Source organism: Berghia stephanieae, chromosome 1, assembly GCF_034508935.2.
Source record: "Berghia stephanieae isolate SIO BIC M18660-M18661 chromosome 1, UCSD_Bste_1.3, whole genome shotgun sequence".
Lineage (NCBI taxonomy): Eukaryota > Metazoa > Mollusca > Gastropoda > Nudibranchia > Aeolidiidae > Berghia > Berghia stephanieae.
In genome coordinates this window covers 54341109-54358608 of record NC_088360.1, presented here as the reverse complement: position 1 = coordinate 54358608, position 17500 = coordinate 54341109, and the positions used below count along the sequence as shown (strand labels likewise).

General features: G+C 34.8%; 1 protein-coding gene and 1 long non-coding RNA gene across 4 annotated transcripts in view; both read left to right on the top strand.

Annotated features, from left to right (window-relative positions):
• Positions 1-17500, top strand: part of LOC144977779 (uncharacterized) — a 130313-nt gene that overhangs the window by 75969 nt on the left and 36844 nt on the right. The window lies entirely within an intron of this gene.
• LOC144977710 (neurensin-1-like) overlaps positions 1-17500 on the top strand; it is a 47257-nt gene that overhangs the window by 28223 nt on the left and 1534 nt on the right. For 2 of the 3 annotated variants that reach the window (XR_013646392.1, XR_013646391.1), the window contains 3 exons: positions 4066-4250; positions 14440-14633; positions 15700-16588. Coding sequence is in view for 1 of the 3 variants with exons in the window: in XM_078923142.1 (XP_078779268.1) it covers positions 4145-4250; positions 14440-14633; positions 15700-16146 (747 nt within the window). In the remaining 2 variants the exon portion in view is untranslated. Of the gene's footprint in view, positions 1-4065; positions 4251-14439; positions 14634-15699; positions 17261-17500 lie in introns of those variants that run through there. The other variant, XM_078923142.1, reaches the window with a different exon arrangement.

The following is a 17500-nucleotide window of genomic DNA, read 5'->3' as shown; positions in this document are numbered from 1 at the left end:
GACCCCAGAAAAATGGGATATTGCAACACGCTAACTGTCGACCCAACACGAGTCAGCAAAATCAAACCGCACTAAGTAGCCTGTTAAACCTGGTTATATTCTCGGACCTGGAGGAATGGCAGGGCAAACCTGCTCGATATAGGAACTGAATTCCTCCGCTCCATCTGCAGAGTGGGAGAGACTGCACCCTCGGTATTGTCACTCCCGCTGTGACAAGAACCGGTCTATGCTGGCTATGCGGAAAGTCCCCGAAGGACAGTCCGCTTCACCTGCAGTGGTTCGCCGTTCGCTCCCTTCGTGACGAGGGTGAGGTCAGGAGTATACCCCTTCTTATGTAAGATCGTACACTAGGTGTAGATCGTTACAGTCCATCCATGAGTGGAGTTGTCTACCTGCCTCGTTACAGTCTCGGTAGGCCCATTCGTGATGGTGGCTATTAAAGTCTCCCAGCCAGATGGAAGGCGGCCGACCGCTTCGCCATTGAAAATCCTGTTGGGTGTACATCATAATTGAACATATGGCCGTGGCCATTCGGGCACCGGGTTGGATCTCCATTAGTCACATATTGGGGAAGTAGCTCGATACCCGGGATGGTCTCGTGACGGTCAACCGATTTTACACCTATGCCCACGATATTCCTCAAGCCCCCTTACCGCGTCAAGGTCGGAAATCCTGAGGGAGACAGCTTGGCAAAAGTGGAGAGTCATTCACACCATGTGAGACTGCTTAGTCTTAATCTAAGCCAGGGAATAGCTTTAACTTTGATTTAAAATAAACGATTAAATAACACAGACCGCAGATGTATCTATCAGTCGTACTCAGAAAAATGCGGCCAGTAGAGCTGGAGTTTATCCCGGTTTCTCTAGCGTGAAACGGACAACAACAATTTCTTGCTATCTACAGGACACTAATCTATCGGAAAGTATTTTCCGCAAGACTTAATAGACCCAGCAACCCAAACACTTCTGGGTGGACAGAGTGGGGGGGGGGGTCAGAATAAAATCGACTGCACTCGGGATCGATCTCGGTCCTTTCGCGTATGAAGCGAATTCTCTACCAACTCAACCAAGCCATCAGGACCTCTTACCTTTATTAGGGCCACAATAAAATCAGGGGCTTGTGTTAGGTAGCACAATGTTTGTCCAGGCTGCTTAATCTGATGACCATGATAAAACAAATGGGCATTCAGTTCCATGTCGACGTGCGAAGTTGGACAAAAAGGATTATGACGTGATTGAATACAGTTAAAAGCCATGTAACTGCTCTAATCTGTCCCCGCGGTTTTTGCCATAAAAAATGGTAAAAATTGCCATCAAAATAGCAAAATTTGCCCAAAATTTGCCGCTAGTTTTACAAAAATTAAACAATTAAAAGTACAAGTACGGTAAAAAAAAAATTGACACAAATATGGCACTTTGTAGGATATTGATGTCACAACATGTCAACATGAATTTATTTACATTTTGAATGGTTTGAAATAATACTATAATAATAATGATAATAATATATAATAATAATAATAATAAATAATAATAATAATAATAATAATAATAATAATAATAATAATAATAATAATAATAATAATAATAATAAAATAATAATAATAATAATAATAATAATAATAATAATAATAATAATAATAATAATAATAATAATGATAATAATAGCCATAGTAAGTAAGTAAGTAAAAAAAAGAAGGAAGTAATCAAAATATTTGATTAATTATTTAGCTTCTTAAAATTTGGGAAATCAAAGTGAACGATCACATTTAAAAAAATCAAAATTTAAAAAACTAATTAAGGAGAGGGAAAAAATAACTATTCGCAAGGAAAGAGAAACAAAATCCATTTTCCAATGGGGGCACATTAAATTTCTTTACTTACTATCCAATTTTGAGCATTATTACTATTGCTTTATATTTCAATATAGGCCTAATGGATTTTTGAATAAAAAACATGGAAAAATCATGAAAAAAGGACTCGAGAGCTCTTCAGTAAAACGAAAAAAAAAGCGAAAAACAAAGCTTAGGGTCTCCAATAGCCTAGGCTAGAGGTGGGAGGCTAGGCCTAGGCATGTTTGTCCGTTATTTTGTGTCAATTTTGGATGCTAGCATTGAAAGTCGCCGTCTTTTCACAATTTTTCATGGCTTTTGTTTTTTTAAAACAAAAAATCGTCAATTTAGCCATAAAACGGCAAAAATTGCGGCTTTTTGCGGCCAAATAAAAATTTGCGGCTTTTTGCGGTCAAGGGTGAAATTCGCGGTCGCAAATTTGCCATTTGCGGCCGCGAAAAACTGTGGGGACAGTCTAATATAGATATACATAGTATTATGTATTTCAATTTCTAATATCACCCGTTTAACATATTTATTTATATACACACACACACACACACACACACACATATATATATATATATTTTAAGATTGATTATTCTATTTATACTAATATCTTACTTGCATCTCAACCTATACCCACGTGCAATTCACGTACAGCGCTCAATAAATACAATCTATTATTATTATTATTATTATTATTATATTATTATTATTATTATTATTATTATTATTATTATTATTATTATTATTATTATATATCATTATTATTATTATTATTATTATTATTATTATTATTATTATTATTATTATTATTATTATTATTGTTGTTGTTATTATTATTATTATTATTATTATTATTATTATTATTATTATATTATTATATTATTATTATTATTATATATTATTATTATTATTATTATTATTATTATTATTATTATTATTATTATTATTATTATTACATAGATGTGTGTGTGTGTGTGTATGTGTGTGTTCGTGTGTATGTGCGTAAGTACGTCATTGCGTGTGACTTGATGCTTCTCTTCATGTGATTTTCTACATGTTTGAGGGGGTTTGCTGCCTGGAGAAGTAAACAACAATGAATGATTGTCATGTATTTTCCCTGTCGAATAAATATCTGATCAGTCTATCGAAGCTTTTTTGAATGCACAGCTTAGAGCTCAACACGCAGCTGGTCTTTGTATTGTTATGAACAAACGCTCTCTCTCTCTCTCTCCCTCTCTCTCTCTCTCTCTCTCTCTCTCTCTCTCTCTCTCTCTCTCTCTCTCTCTCTTTCCAACCGCCGATGTCACCTACTGATGCTATGCGTTTATCTAAAATAATCACAACATCCACCAGACGGATATAACGTACCAACTATGTGTAACTTGCAACGATTATAGGTTGATTGATATTATTTAGTGAGATTGAGATATAATCATTAAAATGGCTGTCAAAAAGAACTGAGTGATGTTAATTTCGTTCCATCTATTAGGCAGAGGCCGGCAGAGAAAAAAAATTGACCTCCACTCCAGCCTCCCCATTGCTCCTTTTCTACAGTCGTCTGTTGACAGCCCACTCCATGTGTCTTGATGTCCTCCATCCATGATCTTGTTAGGCTGTCTCTTGCCCCCTTTTCCATTCCACTTTCCCTCAAGAATGTCTTATGTTATTGAATGATGGCGTCTTTTTGTCTCCAAAATACTTCAATTTTCTCCTCTTTATGGTGCCTAATAGATTTAGAATGTCACAAACTTCCGATTTGACTTCTTTTCTTTCAAATTGATTACAGTCAAAAAGAAATATATTATGCATTTTTTTCGACTATGTGATCTAGAGGTATGACGCTCGCTTTCGGAATGAAAGGGTTCGTCGAGTCCCGCTCTGAGCGGCGCATAGTTGAATCCTTTGAAAAGGCTCATTACTCACATTCTTTCAACTAACTCGCGTGTATAATGAATACGTGGCTGTTACAAGCGTTGTCTTTGTCTGAAAAAAAATGCGATATCGACTGAAAGGCGTCATGTCGTGTGCTTCATGTTAAGTGTGTTGCTGTTGGCTAGGGAGCCGTTGTGAAGCGCTTATGGCAGATATTACTCTATATGAAAACTCAGATTTAAAAAAAGAATAAGTTAGAAGCCCAAAAATAGACAAACTAATGCGTTTTCTAAATGCCAACTTCCGTATAATAATGAAATTAATTATAATGACTCTTATTCTTATGTTTCCAGAATGCTTCGCTCAACTCTAAGTAATACTTTATGTTAACACCCTAGAAGACACACGTACAGCGTGTTCAAGTTCAGCTCGATGGCCAGCTTTGATGAAGACAAATACCCTGCTCCTGTGGAGGAAGAGACTGACACACCTGCTGAAGAGAGACACGATCTTGGCGACCGACACAGGGGCAGCAAAGGTAAACAGAATAGTTTCTTTATCTGAAAAAGTGTGTATGAAACAGTGTCAGATAAAGCAGAAAGAAAAATACAAGAAAATGTACCGAAATATCAGTGTGCCTTGACTACGGATCGAAACGTAGACCTCATGATTACTCGGCGAACGTACCACTATTACCATTTGGGTGGGGGGTTTTTTCTTGTGATTTTCTTCTTCTCTCAGTGGCCTTTGGATTTCACAGAACTTTAAAGGTTTAACTGAATTTCGGGAGCAGGAAAATTCACTAGAGCTTGAACAGTTGTTTAAGGACGTAACTAACTCATAATAACTTATGAGCTCACGTAAGACCGCGCATCGTTATGTCGGACTTGTTGGTTGTGATTGAACTCAATGTCATCAGTGCTTGAAGTTTCTATGTTGTTCTAGTGAAAATATTGCTATTCGAAGAAAAAATAATGATAAGTATTGAATTGTAAGCTTCAATTTATTTGACGAAGACATATACTATGGACGATTGCGTTCGATTAGGTTATAAGGCCTGCGGAATATGTACATCTAGCCTCACCCCTGAAAAAAAGAAGATATCGGAGTATTTTCTTAATTTTTGTTGTTGTTGTTGTTGTTGCTCTTAATTATTTTTTTAAAATATTGTCAAAGTCAAGGCGTTTGCGGCACGTAATTGTTGTAGTAGCGCCACTCGATAAAATGAATATTCTTATTTAAGCCTTATATCCTTCAGGTCTTCAAAGGCGTGCAATTTGTGCTGATGAGAAATATGAAGAAAAACCCTTAAAAGCAACCTATAAAATTACCCGATCGCGTCTTCATCAAGGATGATGGAAATATATTATCAATTTATTGTCTTGACCGCTTGTCCACCCGACACCAAACCCATTCCCCTACAACCATATCATTGTTCTTTCCCCTCTTCCTCAAACTTCAAACCCCCATCCTCACGGTCTCTGAACGGATTCTGCTGTCAAGGCAACAGATGATAAATTAATGCCTCGCACGGTGATTATACATAGGACGTAAAAATACCACTGTGTGAGGCCAGCAGTGCCAGGAAAATAAGAGAGGAGTTATACGCATTATTAGCCTCGTCTTGATTATGATGAATGGTCTCGATAGCTAAATGGGTTCAGAACGCGTCGACTCACAAGAAAATGGACGACATCGGTCCCCAGTTTATATTCGGAGTATTTTTCTAACTCTTTTGTCCACCCAGCACTGACTGTATCTCTTTTTGTTTGTTTTTGTTTTGTTTAATCTAGGGGAAGGAAGTTTGCGATAAGCTGGTGTCCTATTGAAAAGGTAGCATGCAATTGTGACTGTCCGTTCAACGCCACAGAAGCTGGGACTCCGAAACTCAAAATTAAAAAAAATTCATTAAAGACTGAAGACGACTGTTGAGGAGGGGGTGGGGGGGGGGGGTAATATTTATTCCTGGCTATGAAATTCCCACCAATATTTTATCTTCATCCTTTTCACGCTCCTGTTTTATTTCAATCTTAAACTCAAGGCTGCAAAACATAAATTCACACCATAAATTCATCGCCTAAATCTAGTATACTTTTATTTGGGATGTTCGCCCTTAAATTCTTATAAATTATACCCGAAAGAATGATGGAAACTCATTGTCATTTTGATAATTTGTCCACATAATATGTGGAAACCGAAAGACTGGTTACACTCGTTTGATAAGTAATGTTACGGAAATTATATAAGATTAAAAAAAAATAATCAAGCTTTTGTATACCCACTCAACGTACTCAATTCACTTTACAAGGGTCCCTAGCCAACAGCAACACTTAACATGCATGACAAGACATGATGATGCATTTTATGCGATATTACACATTTTCAGACAGAATCAACGCTGTTCACAGCCAGGCACTAATTATACCTCTGAATACGGTGGGAGAATATGGATAAAGAGCCTTTTCTTTCCAACTTTTGTTTCATAAAATAGACGATTTGTGATGATAAATTCTTAAAATAACGACCAAACTCGTTTCTTTATTTGAGATAAAAATAATTCCGAATTCCGTTTAACCCCAATCACCACGAAGGGAGAAGAGATATATTTTGGGCCAGATTTACCCTAATAGAAAATATCCCAAGTCTGTTATTGCAAGAGAGATAATAATATTATAGAATAATCAATTCTTTTCAGTAAAAAGAGACATCTGAGATCAAACAGCAGATCAATCTTGCATGCTCTGTAAAAAAAGAATAAAGTAATTAGCCTATTTTTACCTTCATTGTTCTTTTAAGATATTTTTCGACATAATTGTACAGTTTTAGAAATCATCACAACATTAAAGGAAATGACTATTTAATTGAACGTTGGAATGTATATTGAATTTTGTAAATCCAGTGAAAAAGAGATATAGGGGGAGAAAGAAAGAAAGTAAGAAAGAGAGAGAGAGAGAGAGAGAGAGAGAGAGAGAGAGAGAGAGAGAGAAAGAGAGAGAGACGGAAAGAGAGATAAATAGAGAGATGGGTAGATAGATAGGTGGATAAATAAATTGAGTGATAGAGAGATAAATAGATAGATAGATAGATAGATAGATAGATAGATAAATAGATAGATAGATAGATAGATGGATGGATAGATAGTCACTTACTTCCCTTAGGCTTAAGACTCGCACGTCATTTACTAGACTAGTAAATAACTAAATCTAGTCTGCTTAAATAGAATTTGGTCCATGGCTTGTTGTGGCATTTGACTAACCTTTAAAACTGATATACTGACTGATATACTAAAAGCTACGGGCAAAAATCTCGAAATATGTCATGTTTCTATAAATAGATATACGAATCCGACAGAAATCAATACACACTAAAAATAGCCGTACCGTCTCCTTCATTGTTTTAGCGTATATTTTTAAAAGGAAACACCCAACCGGAACAGAAGTGTTAGGATTGAACAAATTTCCAAATGAGAGTTTTTTCCCCTAGTAGTTTTTTTTTTAAATTATAAAATCAAAGTTTACCCAAAATGTTATTCTCTCTTCTGAGGATTCTGTGAGGGATGACAATATTCTTTAGTCAATACACATTGGTTCACTCCTATCAAGTAGAGAAGACCTTACACTAAGTGTTTCTCATACTTCCCTTTTACAAAGAAACAGGAAAGTCAGTTTTAATGTATTGAGAAGCGGATAACTACAAAAGCAGTCCCTCTCCCAGAACCATTTTGCCCGTGAAGCTTGCGTTTATCCATGTATTTATAGTGCTAAATGGACAATAAATTGCTTGCTGCTACAACTTTGATTGTAACCAAGATCGATAGCGGTCCGTTTTCTTGAGAGCCGCGTGTCCCTTAAACAGATAATCATCGGTAACCGTTTGCTGGAGCAGGGTGCTTGTAAAAAATGAAACCCTTTCTTTCAATATACCTGTCCCCGCGGTTTTTTGCCAAAATTTGCCATAAAAATGGTAAATTTTGCCATCAAAATAGCAAAATTTACCCAAAATTTGCCAACAATTTTCCGCTAGTTTTACAAAAATCAAACAATTAAAACAACATGTACGGTAAAAAATTGACACAAATAGGGCATTTTGTAGAATATTGTTGTCACAACATGTCAACATGAATTTATTTATATTTTGAATGGTTTGAAATAATAATAATATAATAATAAATAATAATAATAATAATAATAATAATAATAATAATAATAATAATAATAATAATAATAATAATAATAATAATAATAATAATAATAATAGCCATAGTAAGTAAGTAAGTAAAAAAAGAAGGAAGTAATCAAAATATTTTATTAACTATTTAGCTTCTTGAAATTTGGGAAATCAAAGTGAACAAACGCATAAAAAAATAATAATTTGAAAATCTAATTAAGGAGAGGAAAAAAATAACTATTCACAAGGAAAGAGAAACAAAATCCATTTTCCAATGGGGCACATTAAATTTGTATTCTCTACTTACAATCCAATTTTGAACATTATTATTATTATTGCTTTATATTTCAATATAGGCCTAAGGGGTTTTTGAATGAAAAACATGGGGGGAAAAAGGCCTAGGCTAGGCCATAGAGGTGGGAGGCTAGGCTAGACATGTTTGTCCGTTATTTAGTGCCAATTTTGGATGCTAGCATTGAAAGTCGCCGTCTTTTCACAATTTGTCATAGCTTTTGTTGTTTTTTTTTTAAACAAAAAATCGTCAATTTAGCCTAAAAACGGCGAAAATTGCGGCTTTTTGCGGCCAAATAAAAATTTGCTTCTTTTTGCGGCCGAGGGTGAAATTTGCGGCCGCGAAAAACTGCGGGGACAGATATACACATCAAAACACTACAGCTTTGTTATATAAAGAGAAGGTAGAGATTGCATTGTGAGTGGTGGGTGGGGAAGAAGGTTATCAGGAGAGATTCCATCCCACAATTGCATCTCTTCCGCCCGGTTTTCTCACACTGATAAAGTGTCTTCAAATGTGTACATAGTATTTGGTTACTTTTGGACTGCATGAAAATTTAAGTAAAATATAATTTTTTGAAGAAAAAAAAGGATATGATATTTTAAAGGCTTTGGATCTTTTTAACTCGAGGCCCCATAATAAAGAACTTTCAAATACCCGCAGTCTTGAGACAAAATCTCGGCCAGTTAAGTCCTGGGTTCGAACACGCATGTCGACCACTACATTGCCAATTATTTTATGTCAAAGTGTTTCCAATAGACTACATCCAGATTAGCGTTCTATCTTAGGGTAGCAAACAACTCATAATATAGTGCCTGCTTTAGCCTACACATACCGGGAAGGACGACGAGGCAGCGTGTGTAGCAATTCAAATTGGAAAGGGAATCCTGACTTGCAGAGAATTAACTGCGTATGCAAAATAATAATGTTGGGGATTTTATTACCATCAACTTGATCCCCAAACAAATTGCCTTTTATTCAGGGTAGTCAGATAGCTTTTTTTTTTAAATGCCAAATAAGTAACAGAAAAAAATAGTAAAGGGTGAAAAAAGCTAAATTTAGATATGTACAGTTGGTTGAAGACAATAAATACAAAAACTTTGATCTTGGAGTTGTGTCCTTGTGAAAGGCATGTTATTCTCAGTACCTTTTTCGACTCAAATGAGAATACTTACCAGGCATATAAATATAATATATATAATATATATATATATATATATATATATATATATATATATATAAAATACATGTATGTGTGTATGTGTGGTTGTGTGTGTGTGTATATGTGTGTTTTAGTACTCGGTTTTAGTTCTGTTCTGCCCATTTAATATGTCGATCATGAATTTATTTGAAAAAAATGCCACTAATCTACCAAAATGCCAAAATGATTTTTCGGTGCCAATAATGCCATTATAAACGGTCATATTAAAGGCTTAACTGGCAACCTCACTTTGATCGGTCACTGCGGACAGGCTGTTGTTTCTTTGAATGTTGTTACAAATTTGAACAAGAATAGTGAGTATCACAAACTGATTATTTTATTGCTATCTATAGATGCATTGTATTTACTTCACGTCCATGGATGTGAATACAACCAAGGACATTGTGGATTTCGGATCGGCCAGTATAACAAACTCTTAAGTTTAGTTGAATAAAATTTGACAGTTCGCTCAACCTCAAAACAAAAATTAATAAGCGTATTTCCTTGTTTTGTTCATGCTAATTGAGCTTCAAAAATATTTACCAAGCAGGCCATAGTCATAGAACCAGAGAAACTTCTCTGATTGAACTAAGCTTCTGTTCATTACATGAACATGTCGACTGTTGCGCGATCTGTTTTTTAAACCAGTGCTCGTACAACATAAGAATTCTTCATTTTCTATTATTTCCTATTATTGCCAAGTCCTCATTTACACTTGAGTCGAGTGTATTATTATCTGTTTCAATAACTTTAACAAGGCCCGATCAATGGCTTAAAAGGACATTCTCGTCTCTAAAAATAATCAGAAGACTTTCAGCAAATGGACTTTATGGTGCTCGACTTGAACATAGAAATGATGAAAAAAAATAATTAGACCAATTCACATTACCACAATAAAGAGAAGATTACTTAAACCTTAAAATTTGTAATCCTTTTTTTCTTCTCCTTCTTTCAGTCTATCCCGCATTTTGCAGGGTTGCCATAATGAATGCCACATTTCCATTCTTCTCGGTTCATAGCATCATCTTCCGCCAGACCCAGTTCTTTCATATCATCCTTCACCCTTTCCAACCATCTAGTCTTTGGGCCTCCATTTTTTCTCTTTCCCACACCCTGTCCAAATTAATTTGTACAGAACTGTAATTGTTCTAATGATCACATCTTTGTCATATAATTGCTGTTTTAAAAGTAGAATATAAACGAGCGTTTTCATATAAAGTGATTTTTACGGATGGAACATTATGACATTATTATCATTATTACTGCACATTGGGATCAAAATCATTTCATAACTTTCCAGCAGCCGAAGTAACTTACTAAATCCGGATTATTCTATAAAGAACTGTACAGCAATGTTGAATTAAACCAATTTTTATTTAATTAACGTGATCAATCACAGAGTTAGTTTGCTGTTATTTCAGACAATGTGCAGTTAATAGCGTGCCTTTTCTTTTACTTTGTATGTAAAGAGAAGGATGAGGATCGAAGAGGAGGAAGATATTTGTAGAACCATTTGGAGTCCTAAAATGGCCTCCACTAAAAGATCGTTGATGAAGTGGTCATCCTGTTATTGTCCTAGATTATAAAATCTTATGCATAATTCTTTGCAACATATATATAATGATTTTCATTTTCAATTATTCACACGTTAGAAATACTAGAGGGTATACATTTTAGATAGTTACTGAAAGATGTAATAATTCAGCTTTAAGGAAAAATACCCTAATTCGAAGAACCGTTGCAATTTTGCAAAGTTTGAGATTTCAAAAATATAGATATTCACAATGAATGTAATAGGTAATTGCATGTCATTATATAACCAATTAAAACAATTTGTGTTGATGAAAACTTGACAGTTATCAATGTTTTAAAGTTACAAAGAACATTTAAAGGTTTTTAAGCCTATTACCTCTTAAACAATGGGATGCGATGAGTAATAACAATAATAATAATAATAATAATATAATAATAATAATAATAATAATAATAATAATAATAATAATAATAATAATAATAATAATAATAATAGTAATAGTAATAATAATATTGACAATAATATAATAATAATAATAATAATAATAATAATAATAATAATAATAATAATTAATAAATAATAATGAATAAATAATAATATATAATAATAATAATAATAATAATAATAATAATAATAATAATAATAATAATAATAATAATAATAATAATAATAATAATTGTATTTTAAGGAGTAGTAACGGTAGCAGTAAAAGTAGCAAAATTTGCGTGGCGACGGTCATAATTATATTGATAAAAGTATTAGTGGTATCTAGTAATCGTAATAATTGTGATGGTGATGGTGGTGGTAGTAGTAGTAGTAGTAGTAGTAGTAGTAGTAGTAGTAGTAGTAGTAGTAGTAGTAGTAGTATAGTGGTAGTAGTAGTAGTAGTAGTAGTAGTAGTAGTAGTAGTAGTAGTAGTAGTAGTAGTAGTAGTAGTAGCAGTAGTATTAGTTTTGTTGTTGTTGTAATTGTTGTGATTTTGGTAGAAGGAAGAGGAGGAGGACGTGGAGGAGGAGGAGAGGATGATGAGAAAAAGAGAGAGAAACAGAAGGAGGCGTAGCATAAGCGATGAGGGCTTGACTATGATGGGTAAAAGAAAAATAGGAAGCAAGTCAAAATGATGAGAATTAAAATAAACAAAAAGATGATTAAAATGAGAATTAATAGAAAGAAAAAACTAGCTAAAAAGAGAATAATTGGAGGAGGTAATATAAAATAGGAAAAACTGATTTTATCCTGGAAAATTGTAGCATTACGGCACACGTTAATCATGATTCAAGTTTAAACCAGATCATTCAAGATTGTTTGAATCCATCTAATATAACATCATTATCTCTTCATAATGATTAGATGCCAGTCACTGTAATGTTCTGTTAAACATAGTGAAATGACATCTAGGTCAAGGATTTAAGATCTGTGTGTGTGTGTGTGTATGTGTGTGTGTGTGTGTGTGTGTGGGGGGGGGGGGTTATCTAAAAAATGGAGGGGGTGAGGGGGGGGGGGGGGAGAAGGGGGGAGAAGGGGCACCATTACATGACTTAAATGTACCAAGAAAAAAGTGTCAAAACAAACTATGTCTGATTGTTTTTACAGACCGTGACAAAAAGTAATAGCCTCATTCGCATTCTAGGACTAAAAGAGAAATACAGAAAAAACATGTATAAATAAAAAGCGGCGTGGCCTATGACGACATATAGTGGTGCCATGATTAGAAAAAAAAAATTCTAATACAGTGAACACGGTTAAGAGGAGAGAGCACGACATATTAAAAACTCTCTTTTATGGAAGGATGGGGGAGGGTCGATGGTTTCTACGAGTGGACAAAACTTACAAAAACAAATAAATCATGAAAACAACAAGCCACAACACTGAGATACAAGTCCCGTATGAAAAGGTCTTTGTAATTATTCTTTGTCCACCATTTAAAGGATTGGATTTGGTAGATAATGCAATCAATATGTTATAAATGTAAATCAAAAGAGAAAAAAAAAACCTATGACAGAAATTACTTACTTTTAGTACTTGTAAAAAAATCTGCACTGCGATGTTTCATCTCTGCAAATCTTTTTATAATGTGTTTATTGAAATCTGGAATGGCATCTATTTCAGCTTTGTGAATTGACAGAATCATTAATGAATTTAACCGCTCCTGTTTCATTGAATTTCGCAACAAAAAAATTTCACTCTTTTAAGGGTGCTAAAACAACGTTCAGGAGGTTAAGAAATACGATGGAAGGGTTAAGGTCACTATAGCCTATAGATGTCCATGATTTGTCAGTGTTTGTTGTATCTGTAAAAAGTAGACAATAAAAACAAAAGACTAAACTAACTGTGAGCCATTCATGCCTGTCATACCATGTCACTGAAAAAGAGCGTTTTCGAGATTTCCACACCTGTGTTAATTCAAATCAGTTGGTTGGTGAGGAACTAGTCTTTTTATTTCTAATTTGTCATCTAGTGTCAATCTCCCAAACGGTGTGTAAAGTCAAGAACATTGTTTTTCATTCCAATTCATGTGTATAACAAAACTAAAACTTCAAAGTATATCTACAAATAATGAAATCAGTGAATAATTAATGATTGCACAAATAAAAGTAGAAATTCAGATTTAATAGCATCACAAAGAAAAAATCATCACTAAGTACTTAAAAATCTAAAAAAACACAAAAAGTATAATGTTGACATCTATGTTTCTTTCTCTGACTGACACAAATACAACCAAAAACAATACACACAACAAAACAAATAAACACTCATAACACGTAACCATCAACGTCGCATAACAAGCAAGAAAAATGTTGGTGAATCGTCACAATGCTTCGTTGCAAAAGAATTACTTTATCTATAATCGTGAATAAAGAGGTGTGGTGGTTTGATATGTCATATTTATAGTATATTTTATGATGTTTTGTTTGCTGCTTACAATAATGACATATGATCAGTGTTTTTGACAGTTATGTAATATTTTGATTGTGAATGTTCTACTTTTGGTAAAGTGCTAAAGAGAACGTGTTTGAATTTGAAACTAAATTGGAGCACCACCGAGGCCAAAGCGTGGAGCTTCAGATCTGGACAAGTCGAAGGGTTTTCCAGATATTTGAAGATATTATAAAACGAACTAAGTTCTCGCTCAAACACTGACCGATACTAATGGTAAGTAATTAATTGGAGCGATTTCGGATTGCTTTGCACCACGTGTTTGATTAGTTTACAATCTTCAGGAGTGATTCCACAAACATCAGTATCTCGGCGAGTGCGTACTGGAATCTTGAAATAGTGAGAGACTAAAAAAGGCAGTATGTTGTTGGCGAATTGGTGAAGGAAGGTGGAGTAAAATTCTGTCTTATGTTTAATAAATAATGTTTTAATGATTTTTTTAAAGATTGTGCGTGCCTGCACCATTCGACTACAAAGGCCACGACACTGTAAAATAAAACGGGGTAAAGGAGCCAGGGTGAACGACCATTATTGATTTTTTTTTTTTGTATATTGTTTTTTCGTTAAACAAATATATTCTGTTTTCTTTCCCTCAGGCTCTGTGAGTAGTTCTACCAGCAAACCTAAAAGAAAACGCAGCTGCCCTGTGTATTTTGGTGTCAAATCGTATCTCCATAATTTTTACGAGGACCACACATTCAAAGACCCGTCTTTATACGAGGACGATGATCGACAGTATTTGCTGGAACCGAGCCAGCGGCGGAGAAGATGTACCCCCATGTGGTGGAAAGTAAGTTTGACGTTTAGATTGTTTTGCGCCTAATTTAAGATCGATATGTTCAGAATCGTATTAAACAAACTATTAAAACAGTGCATTTACGGAAGCGCCTTCTAGAATATTCATAAATTATATTTTTTATTTCATTTGAATATACTTTTAAATGTACTTTTGTTTTGAATGTTGTGATATTGGTAGGAGGAAGAGGATGAGGACGAGGAGGAGGAGAGGATGAGGAGAAAAAGAAAGTGAAACAGAATGGCTGATGTAATGTGTGGGCTTTGAGCTGTGCCACGCGAAAAGCGCGATATATCTCAATTTCATAATGAATATTAGCATCATTATAACAGTAGCGTCAGCGTCACTCAGTGAGTGATCAACTCTCCCGACCTTGCCACCTAAAAATAGGATCCTATGGAATTTACGGTAATAAAGACAGTGGGCCATCCCATATTTTTTAGATTCATTTGCTCACTTTCTCTCACTTGGCAAAACAATGTCCAAGCCAAGACTTGTTCAGCAATGGCAGTGTTTCAATAATAATATTTAAATGAAAGAGGCCTTATTTTTTTTAAATATATAGTGACTTTACCAAAATAATTTTATAATTGGGATATCCTATTTGCATCCTAACCCGAACTATTATCCTTGCCCCTGACTTTACACCGTTAGCATTCAAGTCCTCGTGGACTTTGTCATATGTCCTGAAATCCCATTTCATTTAAAAATTAGTGTATGCCATATATACTTACTAAATGTATGGGTGGCCATAGGCAAAATGTTAATGATCACACTGCGCAGCTTCTTTTACTCTTCTTCTATGCACAGGTTGTTATCACTTTGTTACCAAACTGATGCAAATTTTAGTGTGTGAGTGCCGTTTGGACGAATATGCCCGTCTTACCAATTATGAGTATTAATGACCAATACTTTTTTGGTGTCCATCCACTTTAAAATGGTTCTGTATCTAGACAAGGTAACTCTTTGGTATTTGAAAAATACTTATTTTACATATCATAACTGCCTATTATAGGAACGTTTTCTTTTTCTTTTCTTTTTTATACTCTTTCCTCTCCAGATTTTTATGTGGTTGGGCGTTATCTTGCTGATGTTCGGCGTCACGGGTATTCTTGTAGGCTACCTTGTGCCCCCACGACATGTTATCATAACCTCGCCCGATGACCCCAATGGCGACGCATACGTTGACGAAAATGCTCAGCAGTATAACACGACCCTTGACATGTGCAAACTTGTCGGACTAGTCCTATTTTGTATTGGAGGTGTTACAGTCGCCATGGCATTACTGTTTCCTTCTTTTCTAAGTGCTTATTGTATTGAAGAGACGCATCCGGATGGACTGGAGCCCATAAAAGTATCAGCTTGTAAAGATGTGGATGAAAAGGGCCCCGCTAGTCCTTTGGACATGGGAATTCCTGTATCTGGACAAGTGAAAAATGTGCAGCCTGTGAAAAAAGAAGAGCAGCAGATGTTGACGCAGACAGCAGCAGCAGCAGCTGACGAATGATAGAGGAAATGCGAACGTCTCCTGGTGGTGTTTTATTTCTTGTTTCCGGCGAAAGCTGAAAATCCTTCAATATGAAAAGTAGCATTATATTTGCCTTAGAATGCAAGAACTGTGCTGGATAGTAATGTCTACTCTCGTATTTTGCAGTTTACTACATTGCTCACCGATAAGAATCATAAATAGTTTCATCAACACACAAATGTATGTCCTTAACTGTGAACGATCTGTGAATGTTATAGATGTGATACTCCTACGAGGACGTATGGGAAGGAGAATGTCAAATGAGTAGTTCCATAAACTTTTTGTCTCCCTCGTTTTCATATCTTAAAGCAGAATACTGGTGTTCAATATTTTGATTTTATTATTGGTCTGCAGAGATGAAAACAAAGTGGATTTATCGATGTCAAATCCCTTTTGAACTTCTTTTGATACGTCTTAATTAGTTCTGCCTTGTGCATGTCACAGCAAAAAGAGAATTTGAATAACTGCTCACGTTTTAAGCTGCTCCCCCCCCCCTTCCCCCAATAATTAATAAAAAAGAAAGTAGTGCTCATCATTATTATTGTGATGACTTATTAAGATAAAGTTATTTCAAGCAAATTGTTCACTTATATTATTGGCCATTGGAAATATTTTAAAGTGGTTATGTTTACAGTTTAGTCGTGTTTACTCATTTGAGATAGACCTTCTTGCTCAAATGTCTTTTCTCAAAGTAAGATAATTCCAGCGATTTATAATTAAGCTTGCTCTCGATAAACGAGTTGTATATTGATTAAGTGCATGCAATATGGTAGACAGATACACTTTCTTTAAGACTACATAGTCTCTATACAATAAAAGTTCCTATAGTCATCTCAAACGCATTAGTTTGGACTGCGAAATATGCATGGAGTGGAACTTCAAAATACGAGCTACATTGCTCAATCAGGAACTAGAAGTGAGAATATACTGTAATGCGCATCAATACTGCCTCTTTAAAACCGGTAATTAGTTGAAGGAGCCATCGATGGCTGAGCAAATGTAGAATATTACAGCTTTTTTTAAAGATTGAATAATAAACTACTAGTCTTTAATAGAAATTTTTAATGACAATTGTGAAATAAAGGCAAAAAAAGAGTGAAAAAAGAACGAAGCAAAATCAGTGTCATGTTGACCTGGATCGTACGCCGCATTGAAACAGTCTGTACATCTGTAAATCAATGAAACGCAACAAAGTTTTTTTTTTTTCCGACAGCTATTTAGAATGCAACCTCCTCTGATTATTGCTATAAGATAGCATAACATATGCATATGTAATCAAACATCGAAGACATTCACCTCGTATTGAGACTTTCAGCTATTAATAACATGCTCA